The sequence below is a fragment of the Bombina bombina genome, chromosome 6, assembly GCF_027579735.1.
Source record: "Bombina bombina isolate aBomBom1 chromosome 6, aBomBom1.pri, whole genome shotgun sequence".
NCBI classification, from domain to species: domain Eukaryota; kingdom Metazoa; phylum Chordata; class Amphibia; order Anura; family Bombinatoridae; genus Bombina; species Bombina bombina.
The window spans coordinates 454,641,578-454,668,774 of record NC_069504.1 but is presented as its reverse complement, the minus strand read 5'-3'; the positions used below and the strand labels follow the sequence as shown (position 1 = coordinate 454,668,774).

General features: G+C 34.6%; 1 protein-coding gene across 1 annotated transcript in view; it reads right to left on the bottom strand.

The window, feature by feature from the left end:
• The window catches only part of LOC128664462 (follistatin-related protein 4-like), a 1,075,469-nt gene that overhangs the window by 596,814 nt on the left and 451,458 nt on the right, over positions 1-27,197 (bottom strand). Inside the window, exon 3 of the mRNA XM_053719289.1 lies at positions 8,395-8,585. Coding sequence (XP_053575264.1) covers positions 8,395-8,585 — 191 coding nt within the window. The remainder of the gene's footprint in view (positions 1-8,394; positions 8,586-27,197) is intronic.

Here is a 27,197-nt window from a genome sequence, read left to right as displayed (position 1 = left end):
ACTGCTGGGCATAATTTACGTGTGGTGCGCAGCAGCATTTAGCGGCCTTCTACTTACCAAAAAGCAACCACAAAGCCATATAAGTCTGCTATTTCTGAACAAAGGGGATCCCAAAGAAGCATTTACAACCATTTGTGCCTTAATTGCAGAAGCTGTTTGTAAATAATTTCAGTGGGAAACCTAAAGTTTGTGACAAAATTTGTGAAAAAGTGAACTTTTTTTTTATTTGATGACATTTGGCGGTGAAATGGTGGCATGAAATATACCAAAATGGGCCTAGATCAATACTTTGGGTTGTCTTCTAAAAAAAAATATATACATGTCAAGGGATATTCAGGTATTCCTGACAGATATCAGGGTTCCAATGTAACTAGCGCTAATTTTGAAAAAAAGTTGTTTGGAAATAGCAAAGTGCTACTTGTATTTATGGCCCTATAACTTGCAAAAAAAGTAAAGAACATGTAAACATTGGGTATTTCTAAACTCAGGACAAAATTTAGAAACTATTTAGCATAGGTGTTTTTTGGTGATTGTAGATGTGTAACAGATTTTGGGGGTCAAAGTTAGAAAAAGTGTGTTTTTTTCAATTTTTTCCTCATATTTTATATTTTTTTTTATAGGAAATTATAAGATATGATGAAAATAATGGTATCCTTAGAAAGTCCATTTAATGGCGAGAAAAACGGTATATAATATGTATGGGTACAGTAAATGAGTAAGAGGAAAATTACAGCTAAACACAAACACTGCAGAAATGTAAAAATAGCCATTGTCATTAAGGGTAAGAAAATTGAAAAATGGTCCGGTCATTAAGGGGTTAATGATAATATAAGGTTTTATTAATTAAATAGTAATTTAAGGTTTTTATTTTAATAGTAATTTTAAGTTTTATTATTTTAATAGTAATGTTAGATTTTTTTATTTTTTATTATTTATTTATACGTGCCAACAGTGTAAAAGAAAAACAACACACAGTATCAACTTAAAACATATTACAAAAATAAGACCACCTCGCAAGGTGTTAAATATTGTACAGCCATGAAGAGAACATAAAAGCAAAAAAAAAAACAAAAAAAAAAACATACCAGGCATTTTAAAGGTTTCACATACCATCCCTTTCAATTTTAGCAAAATACAGAAAATTAACATCTACTACATATGTTATAAACCTTCACAGTACATGAACTTATATGTCTTCCTTATATAAGAGAACTTATTTAAGTAGTTTAATACAATTGAAACAAAATACCTAGTCTCTTCATTATCTTATGACGATATGCTGGATACTGAGAGAAAAAATCTTTCAAATTTTTCTACTTTTACACTGAAGCACTTTTTAACTTAACACACAAAATATAAAAAAATGGAGGAAAATCAAAAAATAAGAAAATGGGGGAAAGGAGAGAGAGAGAGAGAAAAAAAAAAAGGAAGTTACCGTCTCTCTCACGAGCTCCGCTCCCCCTTCACGCTCCCATTGTACTAATCTGGGGACAGAGTTTGGTCCACCACGCCACTTGGAAGTAACATGTTACATGTCTCTGTAATTCCTAATCCAATCTGCTGGAAATTCACCTAATATTGCCAAATCACAGAAACACTCTGAACTAGAAAATGGATATAATATAGACTTTTGAATACTTTCCGAGTATGTCTTGATTATCGGCAACCATCCTAATAAGAATTTCCTTACTTCCTTTTCTCTTGCTTCTCTAAGATGAAAAGACTCATACATTATATGCATCTGGATTTCCTTAATGAACACTGAAAAATCAGGCATTTTATTAGCTTTCCAGTTTTTCACTATCAATTGTCTAACCAACAAAATAATTATATTTATAATTTTTTTCTGTAGTAATACATCCTGATTGGCATAATTGAGGAAAAAAATACAATCTGCATCTAAGCAGATCTTTAGTTTATAAATATTGTTAATCCAATAAGCGACCTTCTTCCAGAATTGTCCGGCCTTGGGGCACCCAAAGAACATATGTAAAATGTCTGCATTAATATAAAGACATCGTGGACAAGAGAAAGTTTGACTAGTAAACATTTTAGACAATTTTAGAGGTATACAATAAAAGTTGTTAATAAGTTTCATATGGCTCTCTTTCCAGCTCATTGGTATCCTGCATTTATTAACTATTTTACAACTAACCCTAATTGTTTCTTGATCAATCCCCGGAGTCACTAAACTCCATTTACCATGGAGATTTTCTATCCATGTATTACTTTGCTTGGCAAGCATAATACTATACAATAGTGATATTGAAGGGGCCTTAACTCCAGCGATGGTGATACTGGGTTTTATTTCAAACCATGCGATCGCCCCGCCACCATCCCACTTCTTAAATTTTATGTAATGACATACTTGTAGGTATGGAAACAGATTATTGCTCGGGAGATCAAACTGTCTCTTTAAGCTATCAAAGGAAATTATTCCTTCACCTTCTATAAAAAATTGATATACTGACTTCAATCCTTTCGTAGACCAAACTCTAAATACCTTCTGATTAATCCCAGGAATATACTCAGGGTTACCCATTAAGGGTAAATATTCATAAAAAGAGTAATCCAGGCCTATAATAGAGCATAGATTTTGCCAGGCTTGAATTATATTTTTAACCGAGCTAAGACTCTTAATATTACTAGGCAAATCTTTAATCTGAACGTGTAATAGAGCTTTAAATGAAAATGGGAAAACTAAAAAATTTTCAATATCCTTAGTGGAAAACCAGCTTGTTTCAGCAAGCCAGTCTAACGCAATTTTTCCCAAGGCAGCCAGATTATAAAATTTTATATTAGGTAATGCTAGTCCCGCAAATTCGCGAGTTTGCATCACTTTTTCTAACGCAATTCGCGATTTGTTCTTTCCGCGCCAGATAAATTGCGAGAAGCTTGAGTTTAATTTCCTCAGATCTTCTTTTTTTAGCATTAAAGGTAAATTCTGTAATGGAAAAAGTAATAGCGGAAAGATAATTGTCTTTATAAGGCTGACCTTGGCAGATATTGAAAGCGGAAAAACAGCCCATAGTTTCAAATCTGTAAAAATTTTCTGCAACAGCGCTGAAAATTAAGATCATACCACTTTTCTGGATTTCTATGTAAAAGAATCCCTAAGTATCTTAGAGAGTCAACTACTTTAAATGGTGTATTAACTATCTTCGGGCCGATTTTATCCACATTATTTCACTTTTATTATAATTTACTTTATATCCTGAGAAAGAACTAAAACGATCTAAACACTCTAATACTTTAGGGATAGACTTGGGTGTATTGTACAAACTAATTAAAAGGTCGTCTGCATATAAAAAGATTTTAAGCACCGTTCCACCTATAGAAATCCCTTCCAGCACTTCCCTTAGCCATATAGCCAGCGGTTCTAATGCTAGGTTGAAAAGGAGGGGGGATAATGGACACCCTTGTCTAGTACCTTTTTAAGTCTTATCCCAGGTGTTAGAGAGTTATTGATCAACAAATAAGATATCGGACTCTGATAGATATTACGCACACACTGCACAAATTGATTTTTAAATCCAAACTTTTCCAGCGTTTGAAATAAATAATCCCATTCAATAGAGTCAAATGCCTTAACTGCATCAAGAGTTAATAATGCCATGTCATTTTTAAAACATTTACAAGTACCTTTTTTTAAACTCCAAATATAATCTAAAAGAGTAATAATTTTCCGCATGTTTTTAGATGGATTCCTTAAGGCCATAAATCCCGACTGAGCGGGGTGTATAATTTGATCAAGGCATTTCATTAATCTAGATGCCAGTATAGAAGTCAAAATCTTATAGTCTACATTGAGGACCGAAATAGCTCTATAGGAAGCTGGATCCTCTAAATCTTTATTATTTTTAGGTATTAATGAGATATTAGCTGCTACAAAATATTCTGAAGGTGGATTACTTTTGATAAAATAGTTATTATAGAGTTTTTCAAGAGAAAGTGTGATTTCTTCCGCTAGAATTTTATAGTATTCTGTCGGGAGGCAGTCTGGGCCAGTAGCTTTATTTAGTTTAGTTTTCTCAATTGCGTCCCCTATTTCTTTAGCTGTAATAGGTGCATTAAGATTCTCAAGAAGATTTTCTGCTACTCGAGGGATTTTCACTTGTGACCAAAACTTCTCTTGATTCTGTTTGTGATTACAACTTCGAGTATATAGCTCTTGGTAATAAGTAAAGAAGACCTTACTAATATCTGTCGGTTCAGTATATCTCTTATCTTGATCCCTAATAGCTAATATAAGATTTTTCTTTTTTCTACACTTTACTACATTTGCAAGATGTTTAGCTGAACATCCATAATATCCTTTGAAATGTAAATTCAATTTTGTCTCCTCTTCTAAAGATTTCTGTTTCAAAAACAGATCTCTTTCCTGTCTGGCGTTCAGATACCTTTCCCAGTAAACACTATTTGGATCACACACATATTTCCTATAACTTTTTCTAACTTGTTTAGCTAATTGGGATTCTCTAGCATTGTCTTTCCGCTTCTTCTTGCACATGTAAGATTTTATTTTGCCTCTTAAAAAAGCTTTAGAGGCTTCCCAGAAAGTTTTAATTTTTTTAAAATATGATATATTAAAAGTAAAATAATTCCATTTCTGTTTTAGCCATAACTTAAATCTTATATTTTTATACAAATAACGTGGGAAGACAATGCTAGCGTTTCCTTTTGCTGAATTTACTAGCGATTGGAATGATATCGAGACGATCACATGGTCCGAAACAACTATATCCCCAATAGAGGGCTCTATTTTTTGTAGGGAGAGAGATTCTGAAATTAATATAAAATCAATTCAAGAGAATGTCTTGTAAGTTTTGGACTCGCAGGTGTAAGTGCGCAAGTAGGAATTATACAGTCTCCAAACATCAAATACTTTTAAATGATAACAAAATTTTTTCATATATTTAGCATGTTTATTATGTAAAGCAAGATTTTTTTTGGAGAATCTGTCTATCTCCGGGCAAAGTGAAAGATTAAAATCGCCCCCTATCACCAATTTTTCTGCTACAAATGGAAATAGTTTACTCTTAATCTTTTCCCAAAATGTTTTGGAAAAAACATTAGGTGCATATATATTACAAAGGACTAATTTTATTCCATCAATTTGTATTTGTAGTAGGATATATCTTGCCTCAGGATCTAATTCGCATTGTATTATTTGATATGATAGATTTTTATTTATGAGAATAGCGACACCTAATTTCCTATTTTACATGGTGTAGCTATTACTTCTCCTACCCACCTAGATCTCAAGTTGGGGATTTCAGTGTTCTTTAAATATGTTTCCTGTAAGAATACTATACTTGGATTTTGAAGGCCTAATTTTTTAATTACGAGTTTCCGTTTTATTGGGTTGGTAATGCCTCCCACATTGCAAGAAAGGATCTTGAGATGATCTATTATATCAAACATGTTTATTGAAAGGATGGAGATTTTAATCTATTTACTAGATCTATTACCATGCCATCTATCTTCCCTCTTAGGTGATTAAATACTCTGTATTCCCTAATTTCTCTCGTGTTACTCTTACCATGGGTGCGAGAGGGGGGGCGGAGTGGCGAGTGGGAGAAGGAAAAAAAAAAAAGGAAGGGAAACATGCAGTCCATTCAAAATAAACCAAATTGACAAAGCAATTAAAAGACTCCATCTTGATTGGTAATGTTAGATTTTATTATTTTAACAGTAATGTTAGATTTTATTATTTTAATAGTAATGTTAGGTTTTATTATTTTAAAAGTTAAGATTTTTTTTTATTTCACACAAGTTTTTTTTAAAAGTAGTTAGGTTTTTTGTGAAAGGTAGGGTTAGTTTATTTTGGATTTATTTAGAGGGTGTTAGGTTAAGGGGTTATTTTGCGTTGGGGGCTGGCGGTTTATGAATTAATGGTGTAGTGTTTTACTTTGCGGTGGGGGGATGGTAGATTAGGGGTTAATAGTGTAAATAGTTAGTTTGCAATGTGGGGGTAGTGGTTTAGGGGTTTGTAGTGTATTTTATCCGGACAAACTCTTTATGAGACCTTTAAGGTCACATAAAAAGCTTGAGCTGTAAATGTGATTGTGTTCACACAATCACATTTACTTTCAACTTGTAATAAGAGTGCATATTACAGATCTACAATACCCATAGAAAATATGGGGAATGTAAATTACTGTGAGTTTGTGCAAACAAATTTGCAGTAATTTAAAAAGCACTCCACTAGTAATATGGATTTGAATGTTTATGCTTCTAAAGCTATTGATAGCACTCAACTTGTAATCGGTTAAGCTTCTGTGAAGCTTCTCCTTTGCATCCAAAAAACAATCCATATAGGAAAAAAGGGGTTGACAAATTTCCATTAAATGAATAAAGTTGTCAAAATGTGGTCAAATCTAAAGAACCCAGGAACTAATCTTGGATGAAGCAAAAAATGTTTTCCTGACAAATGATTTGTCCAAAATATATAGACCCTTTTTAAAAACTGTAAATATATGTGAATAGTAGCCATTATCAAAAGTTTTTTTTTTAATAACACTTAAGTAAACAACAAACTATCAACTAGTAAAACTCTTGCACTATTCTGTAAGTAAGATACAGCAAAACATGGAAAGGTAAGTAAATGCCTTATGTTCACGTGAAATATTTGTAGTGAAAAACTACGTACTTTCAATAGTTTAATACACCTTTGAAATGTAAATCTACAACATAATAAACACTGTCTTTTAAATATGGTCACAGTAAAATCATTATGTGATTAAAGGACCAGTCAAGACTGTAGATTTGCATAATCAACAAATGCAAGATAACAAGACAATGCAATACCACTTAGTCTGAACTTCAAATGAGTAGTAGATTTTTTTTCTGACAACTTTAAAAGTTACGTCTTTTTCCACTCCCCCTGTACCATGTGACAGCCATCAGTCAATCACAAATGCATACACGTACCATGTGACAGCAATCAGTTATTCACAAATGCATACACACTTATTCTTGTACATGTTCAGTAGGAGCTGGTGACTCAAAAAGTGTAAATATAAAAAGATTGTGCACATTTTGTTAATGGAAGTAAATTGGAAAGTTGTTTAAAATTGCATGCTCTATAATCTGAATAATGAAAGTTTAATTTAGATTGAGTGTCCCTTTTTTTTACTTGGAACTCACACCTAAATCTCTGTCCTTTAGAACCTAAAAAGTACCTGACTTTCTAAGAAGTAAACATTAAACATTGTGTAATTAAAAGACATTTCTGTTGTGTCAGTATATAATAACATATCAACCAAGTCTTGGCATTTTTAAAACAAATTAACATCATTTTTAATGCAATTAGTTTTAAATAGCTAGACTCCACCCACTATTTGTCTCATTTGAAGGAGCCAATGTGGTCTTTAGTTCACAGGCAACAAGGCTAGCCAGTGTCATAAAATAAGTATAAGATGCAATGTTTTTCATGTTATCTAATAAATCCAATTAGGGTCAGACATGTAGCAGAGTTACTATTGAGAACTCAGCAGGGTGCATTTCAAGTTCTGAGAATGAGAAATTGCTAATTTTTCAGAGCTAAATTGCATGAAAAGGGAGCAAATAAAAAAATGGAGATGTATTGCAAAGTTGTTTCACTACAAATAACTAAAGATTTTATATAGAAATCAAGGTATTTACTGACCCTTTAAGTGCTTCTATCAGTCACTGTTTATTTTTCACAATTTGCAAATTGTTTTGGGGAGATTGCAATTGAAAATGAAAATACATTTGATGTCAAAATGAATTAAAGACATTTTCAAGTGTTAGCTTTCCTTCATAATTCATTTAATAAAAGTAAAAGTGATGTTGGCTTGGCATTTTTAAAAAGGTTTAAAACTCAAATTAGATGAACTTTAAAATGAATGTAATATAAGAAGCACATGGTACTTCTATTAAAAAATAAATGTATCACTAGATTGAAAATGGACATTTCCTTATTTCATTACAGCATCTCTTTAAAACACTATGTTCAATAACTGTTTGGGGAATTAGTGAGTGAAAACAAAATAAAATCTAAAAGCTTTCTAGTTGCAATGTGAATATTAAAACGATCTGTGGGAAAACTACTTAGTATAATTTTAATGCAAAACGGATTTGTTAATTATGTATTTTCAGTATGTAGTGAGACTTTGAGTCAATTTGGTCAACATCTTGGAGAAAAGGAGAACATTTTTGTACTAATGAAATATTGTCATTCCCTTGTGATAGACAAAATCTAGTTTACAATTCAAAGCATATAACTTTCTATTTCTTCTCTTTTGTGTTAGACAGGCAGATGGAAACAACTCTTCTCACAAGAATGTCTCTGTGTTATATTCAATTTACACTTTGAATGAAAAATGCAATTCACTTCATAATTCAATTTTCAACCAACTAGATGCCCACCTGAGCTAGTTCAAAGCTGTCTAGATGACCATTGCTGTTTATATCCAAATAGTTAAACATATCTTCTACTAGGGCCCGTTTCTGAGTTATTTTGTCTTCCGCAGGGCGACGTTGCAGTTTCTTTCGATTAGCTTGAAGATCAAGGAGAATGCTCTTGAGTCTGTTATAGTCAGCCATAGTGCAAGCATCACCTAAAACACAAAATGTATGGACCATTAAAAGTAATATTTTATTAAATTAAAGTCAAGTGATTTAATTGGATATATATGGTGTAAACATTACAATATGTAAAAAGATTGTTTTAATACATTCTCATCAAGAATATTCATGGGAAGTTAGGACCTTTCAATAATAATATTTCCAAAATGTTTCTTAGGTTTGAATTCTGTTCTAAGCAGAAATTATTTCTTATTTAGGGAAATAAGTTGGACTAGTTGACTGCGTACACATCATTGCTTTGTGTTGGATGTCTATGATTGGTTCCATCCAATTTTTGTTTAATCTTTTAAGGCCTTTCTGGCATTCTATTCAATCCTAACCATGCTGGGCTTTAGCGCCGTTAGGACGGAATATAACGTCCTAGCCGTTTGGCTGTCCCGGAGCCAACAGCGCTTCCAGGATGCGATCGCGGTCTGGATAGCGTGCCTAGCGTTGTAGGGACGCCCCCCTGACCCAATCCAATCATTGAAATCTTGCGATCGCAAGCACAATCATGGGAATTCAATTTGCAGACAAATTAACCCAGTCATGAAAGGGTTAATTGCTAAAAATGTTGTTTGATCTGTTATTATTCATTGTACTTTTATATTTTTGCTAAACAAATTAAAATCAGTTTAAAATATGTTTTTATTGCATTGCATATAGTTTATATTTTGTTAAACATTTTGATGTATTATAATTGTGTTTTGAACAATGCACAAATAATACTACTCATATTTACAAAGTTATATTTTGGAACTTTTACCATTTTACATCCCTTTATACTAGATTTACTAACCTAAACACATAATAAAATGATATATAATGTTAATGTATTTCTGCCTAACCTTTGTCTAAATCAGTATTTTTCAGCTCCAGTCATTAGGGAACATTAACAGGCCAGATTTTCAGGATTATCTTTGATGAAGCAGATGAATAACTACAGATGATCATCTGATTATTTCACCTATGCTCTAGTTCAGATATCCTGAAAATATAGCCTGTTAGGGTGCTCTGAAGACAGGAATCAAGAAAAAACAAAACAGAAAACAGATCAACCCTATTTCTTCAAAGTAAATAATTTTAAATAAAAACATGTAAAAACAAAAAAGTAACATTAGGCTTTTGCCAATACACTGGAATTGAAGCTATACCACTGTTGCATTGTTTCCATGTCCCTTTAATGGTAATATAGTGTGCCTTTTATTTTTAAATGATTATATTTTACAGGTAATTTACAGGTAATTGGGTAATTATTTTAACTAGGTAGCTATTAAATAGTTAATAACTATTTAATAGCTATTATACCTAGTTAAAATAATTAACAATTTACCTGTAAAATAAATATAAACCCTAACATAGCTATAATGTAATTATTAATTACATTGTAGCTATCTTAGGGTTTATTTTATAGGTAAGTATTTAGATTTAAATAGGAATATTTTAATTAATAATATTAATATTAGATTTATTTTAATAAGAGTTTAGTTAGGATGTTAGAGTTAGATAGGGTTATTATACTTAATATATATATAATATAATAACGATATTAACTATATTAACCCTAATATAATTAGGGTTAATATAGTTAATATATATAATATAATAACTATATTAACTATATTAACCCTAATATAATTAGGGTTAATATAGTTAATATAGCTGGCGGCGGTGTAGGGGGATTAGATTAGGGGTTAATACATTTATTATAGGTGGCCGCGGTGTAGGGGGATGTAGATTGTAGGCAAAAGAGCAGTTTACTTTGTGACAAAGCCCCGCCAAAAGCCCTTTTAAGGGCTGGCAAAAGTGCTGTTACTTTGGGGCATGCCCCGCAAAAAGCCCTTTTAAGGGCTTGCAAAAGAGCTGTTACTTAGGGGCAATGCCACGCAAAAAGCCCTTTTCAGGGCTATTTGTAGGGTTAGACTCAGGTTTAGTGGTAGGGATAGTTTAGTATTTTAGGGGTTAAATAATTTAATATAGATGGCGGCGGGGTAGGGGGATTAGATTAGGGGTTAATAATTTTAAAATAGCGGCGGGGTAGGGGCTCACTTTAGGGGGTAGGTAAGGTAGATGGCGGCGGTGTTAGGGGCTCACTTTAGGGGGTTATAGATTTAATATAGCTGGCGGCGGTTTAGGGGTTAATAACTTTATTAGGTAGCAGCGATTTAGGGGTTAATACATATTTTATTGTTAGGATAGTGAGGGGGGATAGCGGATAGAGGGTTAGACGTGTCGGGCTATGTTAGGGAGGCGTGTTAGACGTGTCGGGCTATGTTAGGGAGGCGTGTTAGACAGTGCGGGTGATTTAGACTTTAGTCAGGTTTTGTAGGCGCCGGCAGTTTCTAACGTGCCGCAAGTCACTGGCGACGCCAGAAATTTGTACTTGCTCAGATTTCTGGACATCGCTGGTTTGTCAGACTTACGGCACGTTAGCATCTGACGGCGACATATATGGGATAGCTCGAGTTGCAAGCTGAAACTGCGTGGCGACGCGGGTTTCCTCGCTTGCGCCGCAAACTGCGATCTATATCGGATTGCGCCCCTAGTTGTAATACCAATTTATTTGTTATTATTTGTGCAACAACAAGTGTAAGAAAATGCTTTTTCTACAAACATTAGTGTGTGTGGGCAATTATACCCATATTATAGAAAAAGGATCTTTTCAGTAATGAAACAATTGCTCAAATGAGTTTGATCTAGATTGCAAGAATTAACACTAGTCTTGTATATTTGTTTATAACAGGCATTGCTTATAAATTAAAGAAAAAATAAAGGGACATGAAACCCATTTTTTCTTTCTTTCATGATTTAGAAAGAGCATGTGATTTTAAACAACTTGCCAATTTGCTTATATTATCTAATTTGCTCCATTCTCTTGATATGCTTTGTTGAAAAGCATATCTAAATAGGCTCACAAACTGCTGATTGGTGGCTGCACATAGATGCCTCATGTGATTGGCTTACCCATGTGCATTGCTATTTATTCAACAATGATATCTAAAGAATGAAGTAATTTGGAATGTTGTTTAAAATGTTATTCTCTATCTGAATCATGAAATAAACATTTTGGGTTTCCTGCCCGTTTAAATCATTATGGGGAATATCTATTTTTTATATTCAGTTGAAAGCTTGGCAAGAATTTAAAAATGGCTAAGCACATGAAAATCTTGCTATTACCATCTTAAGAGACATGATTGAGAAATCTACATTACAATCCTACACCAGAACATAATTTTAAGCTAGAAAGGGTCCTTATTCCAACATCATCTTTTACAATTACTCCAACATCATCTTCTGCAATATCTACTTCTCTTATAGTAAGTCTATATATGCTTAACTGTTCTTTATGATAACATATTACAAATTAAATAATTGATGTAGCGATAAAAGTTTAAAGGGTCATGGTACTTTACATTTTCTTCCACTTTAATGTGTTCCCAACTATCTGATTTGCAAGCTAGAGTGTATAAAATTGTATATAAATAGCTAATTTACCTTTATTTTATCTTTTAAAATAGCTGTTTTTGCCTGTTGAAACAACCACCTATACTTAAAGGGACATTAAAAACTTTGAGATGGTAATAAAAAATGATAAATTGTATATATGTAAAAAAAAAATCCTCTATACTTTTATTATTTATTTTGTCTCCTTTTCCTGTAATTTCATTCTGAATGGTGAGCTTTTCAGTTCCTGTTAGAAATGGTAATGTTGATCACTGTTATATTCTACACAGCCATTGGTTGCACAGGCTAATTACTTATGTATAACTGTCCCTAAATGGCCACAGCAGAGAAGGTAACCTAAGTATAATCATGGCAGCTCCAATTGTGTTATAGACACTAAAACTTTACACTTATTTTGTCAATATTTCAACAACTAACAAACTTTAAAAAAAATACATCTACGTTATTCTCAGACATATATTTTTTTGAATGCATCATTCTATCTAGCATGTATTTAGTGTTTAATGCCCCTTTAAAAATGTGAATACTGACTATTGTGTATAGACACATAGTTACAATCGAGAGGCCTTAATGTATAGAGAGATAAGATTAGGAGATCTGCTATTTCTGCAGGCTCAAACTATTTATATGGGCATATTTTTGAGAACAATGAAATGAGGCATTATTTAGCAAAAACAAAAACAAAAACCAACTTTTTTAAATAGAAAAATTAACCTAATGGAGTATTTTCCTATACATTTTATACTCTGTAGCTGGTTCAACAAGTAATTGATGCCCAAATGTTGAAGCACTTGAAAGGGATGCAGCATAACTGTAAAAAGCTGACTAGAAAATATCTCCTGAATATCTCTATGTAAAAAACTTTTACAGTACACCGCTCCTGGCTCTACTGAGCGGGTCTGTTTGTTTTCCCTAAGCGCATCGGGCACGCTGTCTAGTCCACAGCCGGCCTGATTGAGCCATTGAACTCAATATAGCTCGCTGCTGCTTAGGGAAAACAAACAGACCCGCTCAGTAGAGCTAGGAGCGGCGTACTGTAAATGTCATTTTCATAGGAAAATTTCTCTGAAATCCTTTCAGGTAGAAAGCTGGCTCTAAGCTGATGTTATATAATTCTGCACTATGTGCAGAATTATATAACATTATTTTGTGGGTTTACCGGCCCTTTAAGAATATTGTAAAATACTGGGCTTTAAATCATTCAACTTTACAATCACTTCTATGATCACAGCAAAGGCAAAGCATTAACTCAGCACTGCTGATGCTGATTGGCTATTGTTTCTTGTATAAAAGTATAACTGTTTACACAGCATTTACTCTAGTGAGCTGAAGAAATATTGAGGCAAAATATCTTCATTTTTTACAAAGATGCTCAGGTGATATTTTCTTGACAGCTTTTTACAGTTATGCTGCATCACTTTCAAGTTATTTGGCATATGAGTATTATGTCCCTTTAATTTCTCCAAAAATTAAACTTACAGTCCTTGTTTGCAGCTCTAACATAAATCAGCTGCACATATGCTGCATTGTATGATTAGACTTAAATTGGTGGCTATATTGTACACCTGTTTTCACATCACAGAAATAAGCTTCTTTTCTTCTTCCATTCGGAAGCTGAAATATAAACTATTGCTTAACCAACAACTTAATAAAAGACAGATGTTTTAACTAGGCTAACAAATTAGTGTCAGTTCTTGGAACTTTCTTGTATCTTTATTGCACACATGGAATAGAAAATATTTGACAAGCTGCCAGTAGATTCATGAATAAACAAACAAACACTTATTTTTATTCTGATTATGAATCCATAGAACATTTCTTACGCTTCCATGTTTAAGGCTTCAGTCACTATTTTTTCTGCTGGGATTACATGAAAGAGTTTATATTATTATACACAGTTATTGATAGGATTCCAGCATTATTAAAATATGATTTTAAATTTTACATTTTCTAAGCTACAAAACATAAATAATAAATTATGAGGCATCACCTTCCTCAGTGGAAAATTAATCCATAATTTTATTTCATTCTCTTAGATTGAAAATAGATGATTTTTCCAATAAGTATATATTTTATATGGTAAAAAACAAGCTGTTTTCATTCAGTATATATTTTAACTTAAACACTTTTCTAATTAAACATCCATTAGAATTATCAGACTTGATTTATGGAATTTACAACTCAAACAAATATTTCGCCTTAGTGTAGAACTAGATATACATATTTTAACACCTCATTAAAGCCTCAAACGAAAATAATTCCTATACCTCTGATGTCTTGAAAAAAAAAATGCAAAGATAATTAAAGGGAAAGTTTACTGTGAAATTGTCTGCCTTTAATGTGTCCCTAGTCCTCCTTTTTACAAGCAGGAATTTTTTCAATTATATACAAATAAATTCTTTACCTTTACTTCGTCAGTTGAAATATCTGCTTTTCCTGTTTAAACCTCTACCAATACTAAACCTTTCAATACTGGGTTTCTTTCACCTGCTTTAAAAACAGTAATAATTTATCTGCTGCTTGCCTGAGTACACTGTTTACTTTAAACTGATGTATTGTACCTCAGACTATAGCAGTCTTTTTCAGGTCACTCCCCTTGGTTCTATAAACTAACAATTGGCACCTCTCTAAAGTGACTCATAAAAATAATATTTAGACCAGCAGTGCACAACCACCAATAAAGATAACACAATACAATTAAATATATTCAAATTTTAAAAGACATTCGGCTAGATTATGAGTTTTCCGGTAAGAGCGGTGCGGTGCTAACTTGCACGTTATTGTCACCGCTCACTTACCTACAGAGCTAGTATTACAGGTTTTCCTAAACCCAGCGTTATCAGGCAAGAAGTGAGCTTAGAGCAAAATTGAGCTCCATACCGTACTCCAATACCAGCGCTGCTTAAGGCAGCGGTGAGCTGGTTTTACGTGCTCGTGCACGATTTCCCCATAGACATCAATGGGGAGAGCCGGCTGAAAAAAAGCCTAAAGCTCCGTAACTCAGCCCCATTGATTCCTATGGGGAAACAAAATTTATGTTTACACCTAACACCCTAACATGAACCCAGAGTCTAAAAACCCTAATCTTACACTTATTAACCCCTAATCTGCCACCCCCAACATCGCCGACATCTACATTATACTTATTAACTCCTAATCTGCCGCTCCAGACATCGCCGCCACTATAATAAACATATTAACCCCTAAACCGACTCACTCCCGCATCGCAAACACTAGTTAAATATTATTAACCCCAATCTGCCACTCCTGACATCGCCGCCACCTACCTACATTTATTAACCCCTAATCTGCCGCCCCCAACGTCGCCGCCACTATACTAAAGATATAAACCCCTAAACCTAAGTCTAACCCTAACACCCCCTAACTTAAATATAATTAAAAGAAATCTAAATAAAAATTACTATCATTACGTAAATAATTCCTATTTAAAACTAAATACTTACCTGTAAAATAAACCCTAAAATAGCTACACTATAACTAATAGTTACATTGTAGCTAGCTTAGGGTTTATTTTTATTTTACAGGCAAGTTTGTATTTATTTTAACTTGGTAGAATAGTTACTAAATAGTTATTAATTATTTACAAGCTACCTAGTTAAAATAAATACAAATGTACCTGTAAAATAAAACCTAACCTGTCTTACACTAACACCTAACCTTACACTACAATTAAATTATCTAAATTAAATACAATTACCTAAATTACAAACCCCCCCCACTAAATTACACAAAATTAAAAAAGAAATTATCAGATATTTAAACTAATTACACCTAATCAAATAGTCCTATCAAAATAAAAAAAGCCCCCCAAAATAAAAAAAACCCTAGCCTAAACTAAACTACCAATAGCCCTTAAAAGGGCCTTTTGCAGGGCATTGCCCCAAAGAAATCAGCTCTTTTACCTGTAAAGAAAATACAAACACCCCCCAACAGTAAAACCCACCACCCACACAACCAACCACCCAAATAAAATCGTAACTAAAAAAAACCTAAGCCCCCCATTGCCCTGAAAAGGGCATTTGGATGGGCATTGCCCTTAAAAGGGCATTTAGCTATTTTTCAATTGCCCAAAACCTAATCTAAAACTAAAACCCACCCAATAAACCCTTAAAAAAACCTAACACTAACCCCCGAAGATCCACTTACACTTTTTTACAGTTTTGAAGACCGGACATCCTCAACGAAGCCGGGAGAAGTTCTCAGGGAAGCAGCAAGAAGTCCTCAACGAAGCTGGGAGAAGTCTTCATCCAAGCCGGCAGAAGTGCTCCTCCAGATAGGCAAAAGTTTTCATCCAGATGGCATCTTCTATCTTCTTCCATCCGGCGCGGAGCGGGTCCCATCTTCAAGACATCCGGCGTGGAGCATCCTCTTCAATCGAAATTTTCTTCTTGAATGAAGGTTCCTTTAAGTGATGTCATCCAAGATGGCGTCCCTTGAATTCCAATTGGCTGATAGAATTCTATCAGCCAATCGGAGCTAAAGGTGAAAAAATCCTATTGGCTGATGCAATCAGCCAATAGGATTGAGCTCGCATTTTATTAACTGTTCCAATCAGCCAATAGAATGCAAGCTCAACCCTTTTGGCTGATTGGATCAGCCAATAGGATTTTTTAACCTTTAATTCCGATTGACTGATAGAATTCTATCAGCCAATCGGAATTCAAGGGATGCCATCTTGGATGACATCACTTAAAGGAACCTTCATTCTGGAAGAAGACTTCGATTGAAGAGGATTCTCCGTGCTGGATGTCTTGAAGATGGACCCGTGCTGGATCGATGAAGATAGAAGTTGCTGTCTGGATGAAGACTTCTGCCCGTCTGGAGGACCACTTATGCCAGCGTGGTTGAAGACTTCTCCCGGCTTCGTTGAGGACTTCTTGCCGCTTGGCTGAGTACTTCTTCTGGCTTCATTTAGGATGGATGTCCAGTCTTCAAAACTGTAAGTGGATCTTCGGGAGTTAGTGTTAGGTTTTTTTAAGGGTTTATTGGGTGGGTTTTAGTTTTAAATTAGGGTTTGGGCAATTGAAAAAGAGCTAAATGCCCTTTTAAGGGCAATGCCCATCCAAATGGCCTTTTCAGGGCACCGCAATGTCACTATACAGGCCCGATCGCCGGGGTAGGAGCGAGTGGGAGCCGCCAGATCTCCCTCAAGGTGGGAGAATGCTAGCGATGGCTCTGAGCACCAGAGTGGGAAACTCTGACAGCTCTTAGCCGTTGTTAGCACTCAAGGGGTTAAGGGGCCAATTTATCAATGCTTCAACTGATAATACGATGGAATCCGCTTGAATCTTGCATCATATTCAAAGCTAATTGTATCTGCCATAATTAACTAAGCATCAACATCATCAAATGTTAAAATGTGTGACATAATATACACTCCCGCAATCTCAATCCAACGCAGATCAATGCTTGTGTCATTCCAGATGTTTCGAATTCACATTCAACTCTATTGGACCCTTTTCCCAATTTATCAAACATTCAACAGGTGCGCTCGCATTTTCTCTGTCGCAGCGTACCTATCATTCAAACCGCCACCCTTGAGACTGCGAATGCCATAGAAATCAATGGGAGTCTGAATACCCAGATGGTTATGTTAGATGCTTCAAGAGAATAAATCTTGTTACATATTTATGTAAATAAGAAAGTTGATTACAATTGTATACTCTTTCTAAATCACACAGACAACAAAGACGCATGTTCAGTATCTAAATAATATGTTAAATAATAATATTATAACCACATGTAATTTCAAGGGGCAGATTCATTTCAAAAGTAGTTTTAATGACAGGTAATGTCTGTCTGGCAGCAGGACCAGTAGATATAGGTATAAAAATGAAATAAATACATTACATACTATAGCTAACTTCCTTTTTTTGATCAATCTAATTTCACCATGTTTAACGCATGTAATATAAGTCCTACTGCATTTCGCACGAAATGTGACGCAATACTCAAACTCCTAAACAACCCACAAACTAGTGACATTTTCCACCACTTTTGATTGGGAAAGGCATAATAACATGATTTATGACATCAGCCAATCTGATTCAAATATACATTTTATATTATCACTAACTAATCCAATTGCTTGATACTTGTGTCATTGATCACTTATTAACCCCAATCTGCCACTCCTGACATCGCCGCCACCTACCTACATTTATTAACCCCTAATCTGCCGCCCCCAACGTCGCCGCCACTATACTAAAGATATAAACCCCTAAACCTAAGTCTAACCCTAACACCCCCTAACTTAAATATAATTAAAAGAAATCTAAATAAAAATTACTATCATTACGTAAATAATTCCTATTTAAAACTAAATACTTACCTGTAAAATAAACCCTAAAATAGCTACACTATAACTAATAGTTACATTGTAGCTAGCTTAGGGTTTATTTTTATTTTACAGGCAAGTTTGTATTTATTTTAACTTGGTAGAATAGTTACTAAATAGTTATTAATTATTTACAAGCTACCTAGTTAAAATAAATACAAATGTACCTGTAAAATAAAACCTAACCTGTCTTACACTAACACCTAACCTTACACTACAATTAAATTATCTAAATTAAATACAATTACCTAAATTACAAACCCCCCCACTAAATTACACAAAATTAAAAAAGAAATTATCAGATATTTAAACTAATTACACCTAATCAAATAGTCCTATCAAAATAAAAAAAGCCCCCCAAAATAAAAAAAACCCTAGCCTAAACTAAACTACCAATAGCCCTTAAAAGGGCCTTTTGCAGGGCATTGCCCCAAAGAAATCAGCTCTTTTACCTGTAAAGAAAATACAAACACCCCCCAACAGTAAAACCCACCACCCACACAACCAACCACCCAAATAAAATCGTAACTAAAAAAAACCTAAGCCCCCCATTGCCCTGAAAAGGGCATTTGGATGGGCATTGCCCTTAAAAGGGCATTTAGCTATTTTTCAATTGCCCAAAACCTAATCTAAAACTAAAACCCACCCAATAAACCCTTAAAAAAACCTAACACTAACCCCAGAAGATCCACTTACACTTTTTTACAGTTTTGAAGACCGGACATCCTCAACGAAGCCGGGAGAAGTTCTCAGGGAAGCAGCAAGAAGTCCTCAACGAAGCTGGGAGAAGTCTTCATCCAAGCCGGCAGAAGTGCTCCTCCAGATAGGCAAAAGTTTTCATCCAGATGGCATCTTCTATCTTCTTCCATCCGGCGCGGAGCGGGTCCCATCTTCAAGACATCCGGCGTGGAGCATCCTCTTCAATCGAAATTTTCTTCTTGAATGAAGGTTCCTTTAAGTGATGTCATCCAAGATGGCGTCCCTTGAATTCCAATTGGCTGATAGAATTCTATCAGCCAATCGGAGCTAAAGGTGAAAAAATCCTATTGGCTGATGCAATCAGCCAATAGGATTGAGCTCGCATTTTATTAACTGTTCCAATCAGCCAATAGAATGCAAGCTCAACCCTTTTGGCTGATTGGATCAGCCAATAGGATTTTTTAACCTTTAATTCCGATTGACTGATAGAATTCTATCAGCCAATCGGAATTCAAGGGATGCCATCTTGGATGACATCACTTAAAGGAACCTTCATTCTGGAAGAAGACTTCGATTGAAGAGGATTCTCCGTGCTGGATGTCTTGAAGATGGACCCGTGCTGGATCGATGAAGATAGAAGTTGCTGTCTGGATGAAGACTTCTGCCCGTCTGGAGGACCACTTATGCCAGCGTGGTTGAAGACTTCTCCCGGCTTCGTTGAGGACTTCTTGCCGCTTGGCTGAGTACTTCTTCTGGCTTCATTTAGGATGGATGTCCAGTCTTCAAAACTGTAAGTGGATCTTCGGGAGTTAGTGTTAGGTTTTTTTAAGGGTTTATTGGGTGGGTTTTAGTTTTAAATTAGGGTTTGGGCAATTGAAAAAGAGCTAAATGCCCTTTTAAGGGCAATGCCCATCCAAATGGCCTTTTCAGGGCACCGCAATGTCACTATACAGGCCCGATCGCCGGGGTAGGAGCGAGTGGGAGCCGCCAGATCTCCCTCAAGGTGGGAGAATGCTAGCGATGGCTCTGAGCACCAGAGTGGGAAACTCTGACAGCTCTTAGCCGTTGTTAGCACTCAAGGGGTTAAGGGGCCAATTTATCAATGCTTCAACTGATAATACGATGGAATCCGCTTGAATCTTGCATCATATTCAAAGCTAATTGTATCTGCCATAATTAACTAAGCATCAACATCATCAAATGTTAAAATGTGTGACATAATATACACTCCCGCAATCTCAATCCAACGCAGATCAATGCTTGTGTCATTCCAGATGTTTCGAATTCACATTCAACTCTATTGGACCCTTTTCCCAATTTATCAAACATTCAACAGGTGCGCTCGCATTTTCTCTGTCGCAGCGTACCTATCATTCAAACCGCCACCCTTGAGACTGCGAATGCCATAGAAATCAATGGGAGTCTGAATACCCAGATGGTTATGTTAGATGCTTCAAGAGAATAAATCTTGTTACATATTTATGTAAATAAGAAAGTTGATTACAATTGTATACTCTTTCTAAATCACACAGACAACAAAGACGCATGTTCAGTATCTAAATAATATGTTAAATAATAATATTATAACCACATGTAATTTCAAGGGGCAGATTCATTTCAAAAGTAGTTTTAATGACAGGTAATGTCTGTCTGGCAGCAGGACCAGTAGATATAGGTATAAAAATGAAATAAATACATTACATACTATAGCTAACTTCCTTTTTTTGATCAATCTAATTTCACCATGTTTAACGCATGTAATATAAGTCCTACTGCATTTCGCACGAAATGTGACGCAATACTCAAACTCCTAAACAACCCACAAACTAGTGACATTTTCCACCACTTTTGATTGGGAAAGGCATAATAAAATGATTTATGACATCAGCCAATCTGATTCAAATATACATTTTATATTATCACTAACTAATCCAATTGCTTGATACTTGTGTCATTGATCACTTATCAGAACTTGTAAGTGCCATTTGTTACATTGTGTATTATACTTTGAAAGTATGTATATGTGAAATTAGTATTAAAGTTAAACATTGATGATGACATTAGGACACACAGTGTAATATTTTTGACAATGATTATAAAAATCGATTGATGTTTGATTCAATATAATCTTAAGATGATAGCTCAAAGGGATAGTCCATCTAACATTAAACTGTCATGAATCAGATGCAGCAGAAATTAAAATCACCTCTTTACTGTCACTATATTTTCAGTATTTTTCTTCGTTCCCTTGAATTTCATTTTCATTAAGAAATGTCATCTTTAAAGCCAGCCCATTTTATAACACCTGTGTATGGGTGGTGTTTCAAACTAGACTGCAATCAGGAAGGGTTACACAGGTGCAGAGAGAAAACTGGCCAGCTCTTAAAATATGCATTGATTGCAAATAAATACCTATGATACCCTTATTACATGTTATATTCACAATTATTCTTCCACAGAATAATATTATATTTATACTATATACATATAGTGGTATAAATAAACACAGATATATGAAAGACAACATTGTTTAGAACAAAATACAATTTAGGGACATGTAAACATGTTTGGAAAATATTTCTGACATAACACACACACACACACACACACACACACACACACACACATATATATATATATATATATATATATATATATATATATATATATATATATATATATATATATATAAAAATATATATATATATATATATATATATAATAACTTCAGAACATGTAAGAAAAGATAAGGTGCCACAGAAGAGCTATATGAGATACTGTATAAAGATGGGGAATTTCAGCACTCAATAGAACTTCATTTTACCCAGTTAGGTGTTTGGCTGGAAGCTATCAAGAGACACATACACGGATGCACACAAATTCAGATAGCACAACAAATTTATTTACAAACTAACAGATATACTGAAAAGACATTTGCAGCTTATTTGGGTACTGGGAAATATATTACTACCACTGCAGTGGGATATTATAGACAAACCATAAAGAACCATAAAGAGGACTTTAAAACAGGTCGTATATATGATCATAAGTCAATTTGGTTGGCTAATAGCCACTATTCTCTGCTTTGCATATATCGATAGAATGTTGTTACATTGTTGCTGCTTTTGCAGTCTATGCAATATATTACGTTTGGTATTTTGTCTATAATATCCCACTGCAGTGGTAGTAATATATTTCCCAGTACCCAAATAAGCTGCAAATGTCTTTTCAGTATATCTGTTACTTTGTAAATAAATTTGTTGTGCTATCTGAACTTGTGTGCATCCGTGTATGTGTCTCTTGATAGCTTTCAGCCAAACACCTAACTGGGTAAAACGACGTTCTATTGAGTGCTGAAATCCCCCTTCTTTACACAGTATCTCATATAGCTCTTCTGTGGCACCTTATCTTTTCTTACATGTTCTGAAGTTATAATTGTTTTTTTTGGGGGGTCTGCACCTGATCTTGAAACGGTTAATTACCGCCTAGATCTTTAAATAAACATTTTTGCTGTGGAAAATTCCCTGTCCTGTTTAATCAGGAAGGTCCCAGTAATCCTCTCCCAGCACTTTTTTTGTAATTTATATATATATATATATATATATATATATTATAATAAATAGAAAAAATTCAAGAGGGGACAGAAAAGAGAAAGAAAAAAATATGCCCTGTGCCAGCACTAATCATGTCGAAAGAATTAATGAAATAAAGTCCTCAAAGCTGGATGTAGAACCTATTGGTCTAGGGGGTATAAGCCCCTCTCCTATAAACAAAAAACTGCTAGTCATAGATATACAAAAAAGTGCCTTAGATTTATTGGTCAAAATTACACATAACTATAAATTTATAAGAATGAGTAAAAAGTCATTTAAACCTAACTATAGCAAAAATACCTATCTACCAATGGCGATTGGGGAGAAAGCAATATCCATGGATAGGGCTCAATTAATAAGTTAGAGCATCATTATGGAGCGTGATAAAGTTTTATACAATGATCCTAAAGTATGGAATAGTGGCCCATAAATCCATGTAGAATAAACACCACACTTAAACTCCAAGAACACAGTCAATATTCAGGGAATGTTAGTAAAAAGCAGCAGCAGCAGTTCATGCAAACAGATGTATGCCATGCAGGATAGATGAAAAGCATTAAAACAATGTAACAATCAAGCAGTTCCATTAGTAGAGACACAGCCGTGTAATGTTCCAAATATTTAAATGCTTCCAGAAATTGCTGGGTATACTTGCTACAGGGTGCTACCTACTAAGGGATTAGCCCTCGCCCAAGAGACCCATTTATGCAGACAAGTTATATGGACTGATCTCACCTGTCTTCATCAAAAAGTGACATCCGTGTATGCTGATGTATATCAAACCGGACTTGGTAAAGTGCTGGAATGCAGTTTCCCCTATGTACTGCAATCGAATGGTGATGAAATAGCTGCTTTCCCTTGTCGTTCAGACAGAGGTAACAAAGCGGGGTATGTGCATAAACTCCCCTACGGACAGAGGAATCCCAGACCCGCAGCTGGCCTAGCCAAGGTCGGTAGTACAAAACTACTCTACAGGTATTTTGCCTCCAGGGATACTCTGTGTGGCTTCTTCAAAACGTGCCTTTCCTGTTTGTGTGCAATCCCTCCCGGGAATTTAAACTCAATTTTGGAAGATCCGTATATGATGCTTCCCATGAGTCATGTATTTAAATGTTAAGATGGTATCTTCTTTTAAGGAGGTATTAATCTAGCATACATATAATAATAAAACTCATTCAAAATGCATTAGTTAATCATTTAGAAAGCTTAAATCTGATTATTTGTGTACTTTTTCTTTAAAACAAAATTTAAAAATTGAATGGAGGACCCTGGGCTATGAAAAAACAACAAAAATTAATTACTTAGAGAAATATCACATTTCTCAAACAAAATTAATTTCTTTCACAGCCCGCTTTTCTTAACTGTGGCTTTCTGCTTTTGTTCACTAGTTTAAAGAAATCATTGTTTAATTAAGGAAACATTTTCAGATAACTACAACATTATAATGAACAGCAAGCTGCATGGTGCAAGTTATTAACAGCCATTTGAATACATTTTTTGCATTAGCTTACGTGATGCTAGGGAAAAAAATACATAAATTATAGCCAGCGAAATAACTTGTGAAACTGAAGTGAATAAGCAGGTGTAAAAAAAATGACAGTTTTCAAATGTGTAAAATTGTACAGTATTATAAGACAATGTCAATGGCAAATGTATGCCTAGGATAATATACAACCATTTTAAAAGATAATATTATTATTATTATTACTACTATTACTATTGCCAAATTCCGTAACACTTTTGGTTAACAGTAATGTTGACAAAATAAAGGTTAAACAATTTAGTTTAAGGGAATGGATGAGATGAATATGCAACCTATCGCCTAGATTTAGAGTTCTGCGTTAGCCGTCAAAACCAGCGTTAGCGGGTCCTAACGCTGGTTTTGGGCTACTGCTGGTATTTAGAGTCAGTCAGGAAAGGGTCTAACGCTCACTTTCCAGCTGCGACTTTTACATACCGCAGATCCCCCTACGCTACATTTGTGTAGCCTATCTTTTCAATGGGATCTTTCTAACGCCGGTATTTAGAGTCTTGGCTGAAGTGAGCATTAGAAATCTAATGACAAAACTCCAGCCGCAGAGAAAAGCCAGGAGTTAAGAGCTTTCTGAGCTAATGCCGGTTCATAAAGCTCTTAACTACAGTGCTCTAAAGTACACTAACACCCATAAACTACCTATGTACCCCTAAACTGAGGCTCCCCCACATTGCCGCCACACTATTAAATTTTTTTAACCCCTAATCTGCCGACCGCACACCGCCGCAAATAAATAATAATTATATTGTAGCTATTTTAGGATTAATATTTATTTTACAGGCAACTTTGTATTTATTTTAACCAGGTACAATAGCTATTAAATAGTTAATAACTATTTAATAGTTACCTAGTTAAAATAATTACAAAAGTACCTGTAAAATAAATCCTAACCTAAGTTACAATTAAACCTAACACTACACTATCTATAAATTAATTAAATAAACTACCTACAATTATCTACAATTAAACCTAACACTACACTATCAATAAATAAATTAAATACAAATACCTACAAATAAATACAAATAAATACACTAACTAAAGTACAAAAAATAAAAAAAAGAACTGTTACAAAAAATAAAAAAATAATTTACAAACATTATAAAAATATTACAACAATTTTAAGCTAATTACACCTACTCTAAGCCCCCTAATAAAATAACAAAGCCCCCCAAAATAAAAAAATGTCCTACCCTATTCTAAAATTAAAATTGAAAAGCTCTTTTACCTTACCAGCCCTTAAAAGGGCCTTTTGCGAGGCATGCCTCAAAGAATTCTGCTCTTTTGCCTGTAAAAAAACATACAATACCTCCCCCCCAACATTACAACCCACCACCCACATATCCCTAATCTAACCCAAACCCCCTTAAATAAACCTAACACTAAGCCCATGAAGATCTCCCTACCTTGTCTTCACCACGCCGGGTATCACCGATCCGTCCAGAAGAGGGTCCGAAGTCTTCATCCAATCCAGGTGATGTCTTCATCCAAGCGGGGGCTGAAGAGGTCCATCATCCGGCTGAAGTCTTCATCCAAGTGGGGGCTGAAGAGGTCCATCATCCGGCTGAAGTCTTCTATCAAGCGGCATCTTCAATCTTCTTTCTTCCGGATCCATCTTCATCCCGCCGACGCGGAACATCCTTCTTCCCCGACGGACTAACAACGAATGAAGGTTCCTTTAGGGGACGTCATCCAAGATGGCGTCCCTTCAATTACGATTGGCTAATAGGATTCTATCAGCCAATCGGAATTAAGGTAGGAATAATCTGATTGGCTGATGGAATCAGCCAATCAGATTGAAGTTCAATCCGATTGGCTAATCCAATCAGCCAATCAGATTGAGCTTGCATTCTATTGGCTGATCAGAACAGCCAATAGAATACAAGCTCAATCTGATTGGCTGATTGGATCAGCCAATCGGATTGAACTTCAATCTGATTGGCTGATTCCATCAGCCAATCAGATTATTCCTACCTTAATTCCGATTGGCTGATAGAATCCTATCAGCCAATCGGAATTGAAGGGACGCCATCTTGGATGACATCCCTTAAAGGAACCTTCATTCGGATGAAGATTTCAGACCCTCTTCTGGACGGATCGGTGATACCCGGCGTGGTGAAGACAAGGTAGGGAGATCTTCAGGGGCTTAGTGTTAGGTTTATTTAAGGGGGGTTTGGGTTAGATTAGGGGTATGTGGGTGGTGGGTTGTAATGTTGGGGGGGTTATTGTATTTTTTTTTTTACAGGCAAAAGAGCAGAATTCTTTGGGGCATGCCCCGCAAAAGGCCCTTTTAAGGGCTGGTAAGGTAAAAGAGCTTTTCAATTTTTATTTTAGAATAGGGTAGGGCATTTTTTTTATTTTGGGGGGCTTTGTTATTTTATTAGGGGGCTTAGAGTAGGTGTAATTAGCTTAAAATTGTTGTAATATTTTTATAATGTTTGTAAATTATTTTTTTATTTTTTGTAACTTAGTTCTTTTTTATTTTTTGTACTTTAGTTAGTGTATTTATATGTATTTATTTGTAGGTATTTGTATTTAATTTATTTATTGATAGTGTATTGTTAGGTTTAATTGTAGATAATTGTAGGTAGTTTATTTATTTAATTTATTGATCGTGTAGTGTTAGGTTTAATTGTAACTTAGGTTAGGATTTATTTTACAGGTACTTCTGTAATTATTTTAACTAGGTAGCTATAAAATAGTTATTAACTATTTAATAGCTATTGTACCTGGTTAAAATAAATACAAAGTTGCCATTAAATAAATATTAATCCTAAAATAGCTACAATATAATTATTATTTATATTGTAGCTATATTAGGGTTTATTTTACAGGTAAGTATTTAGCTTTAAATAGGATTAATTTATTAAATAAGATTTATTTTATTTCGTTAGATTTAAATTATATTTAACTTAGGGGGGTGTTAGTGTTAGGGTTAGACTTAGCTTTAGGGGTT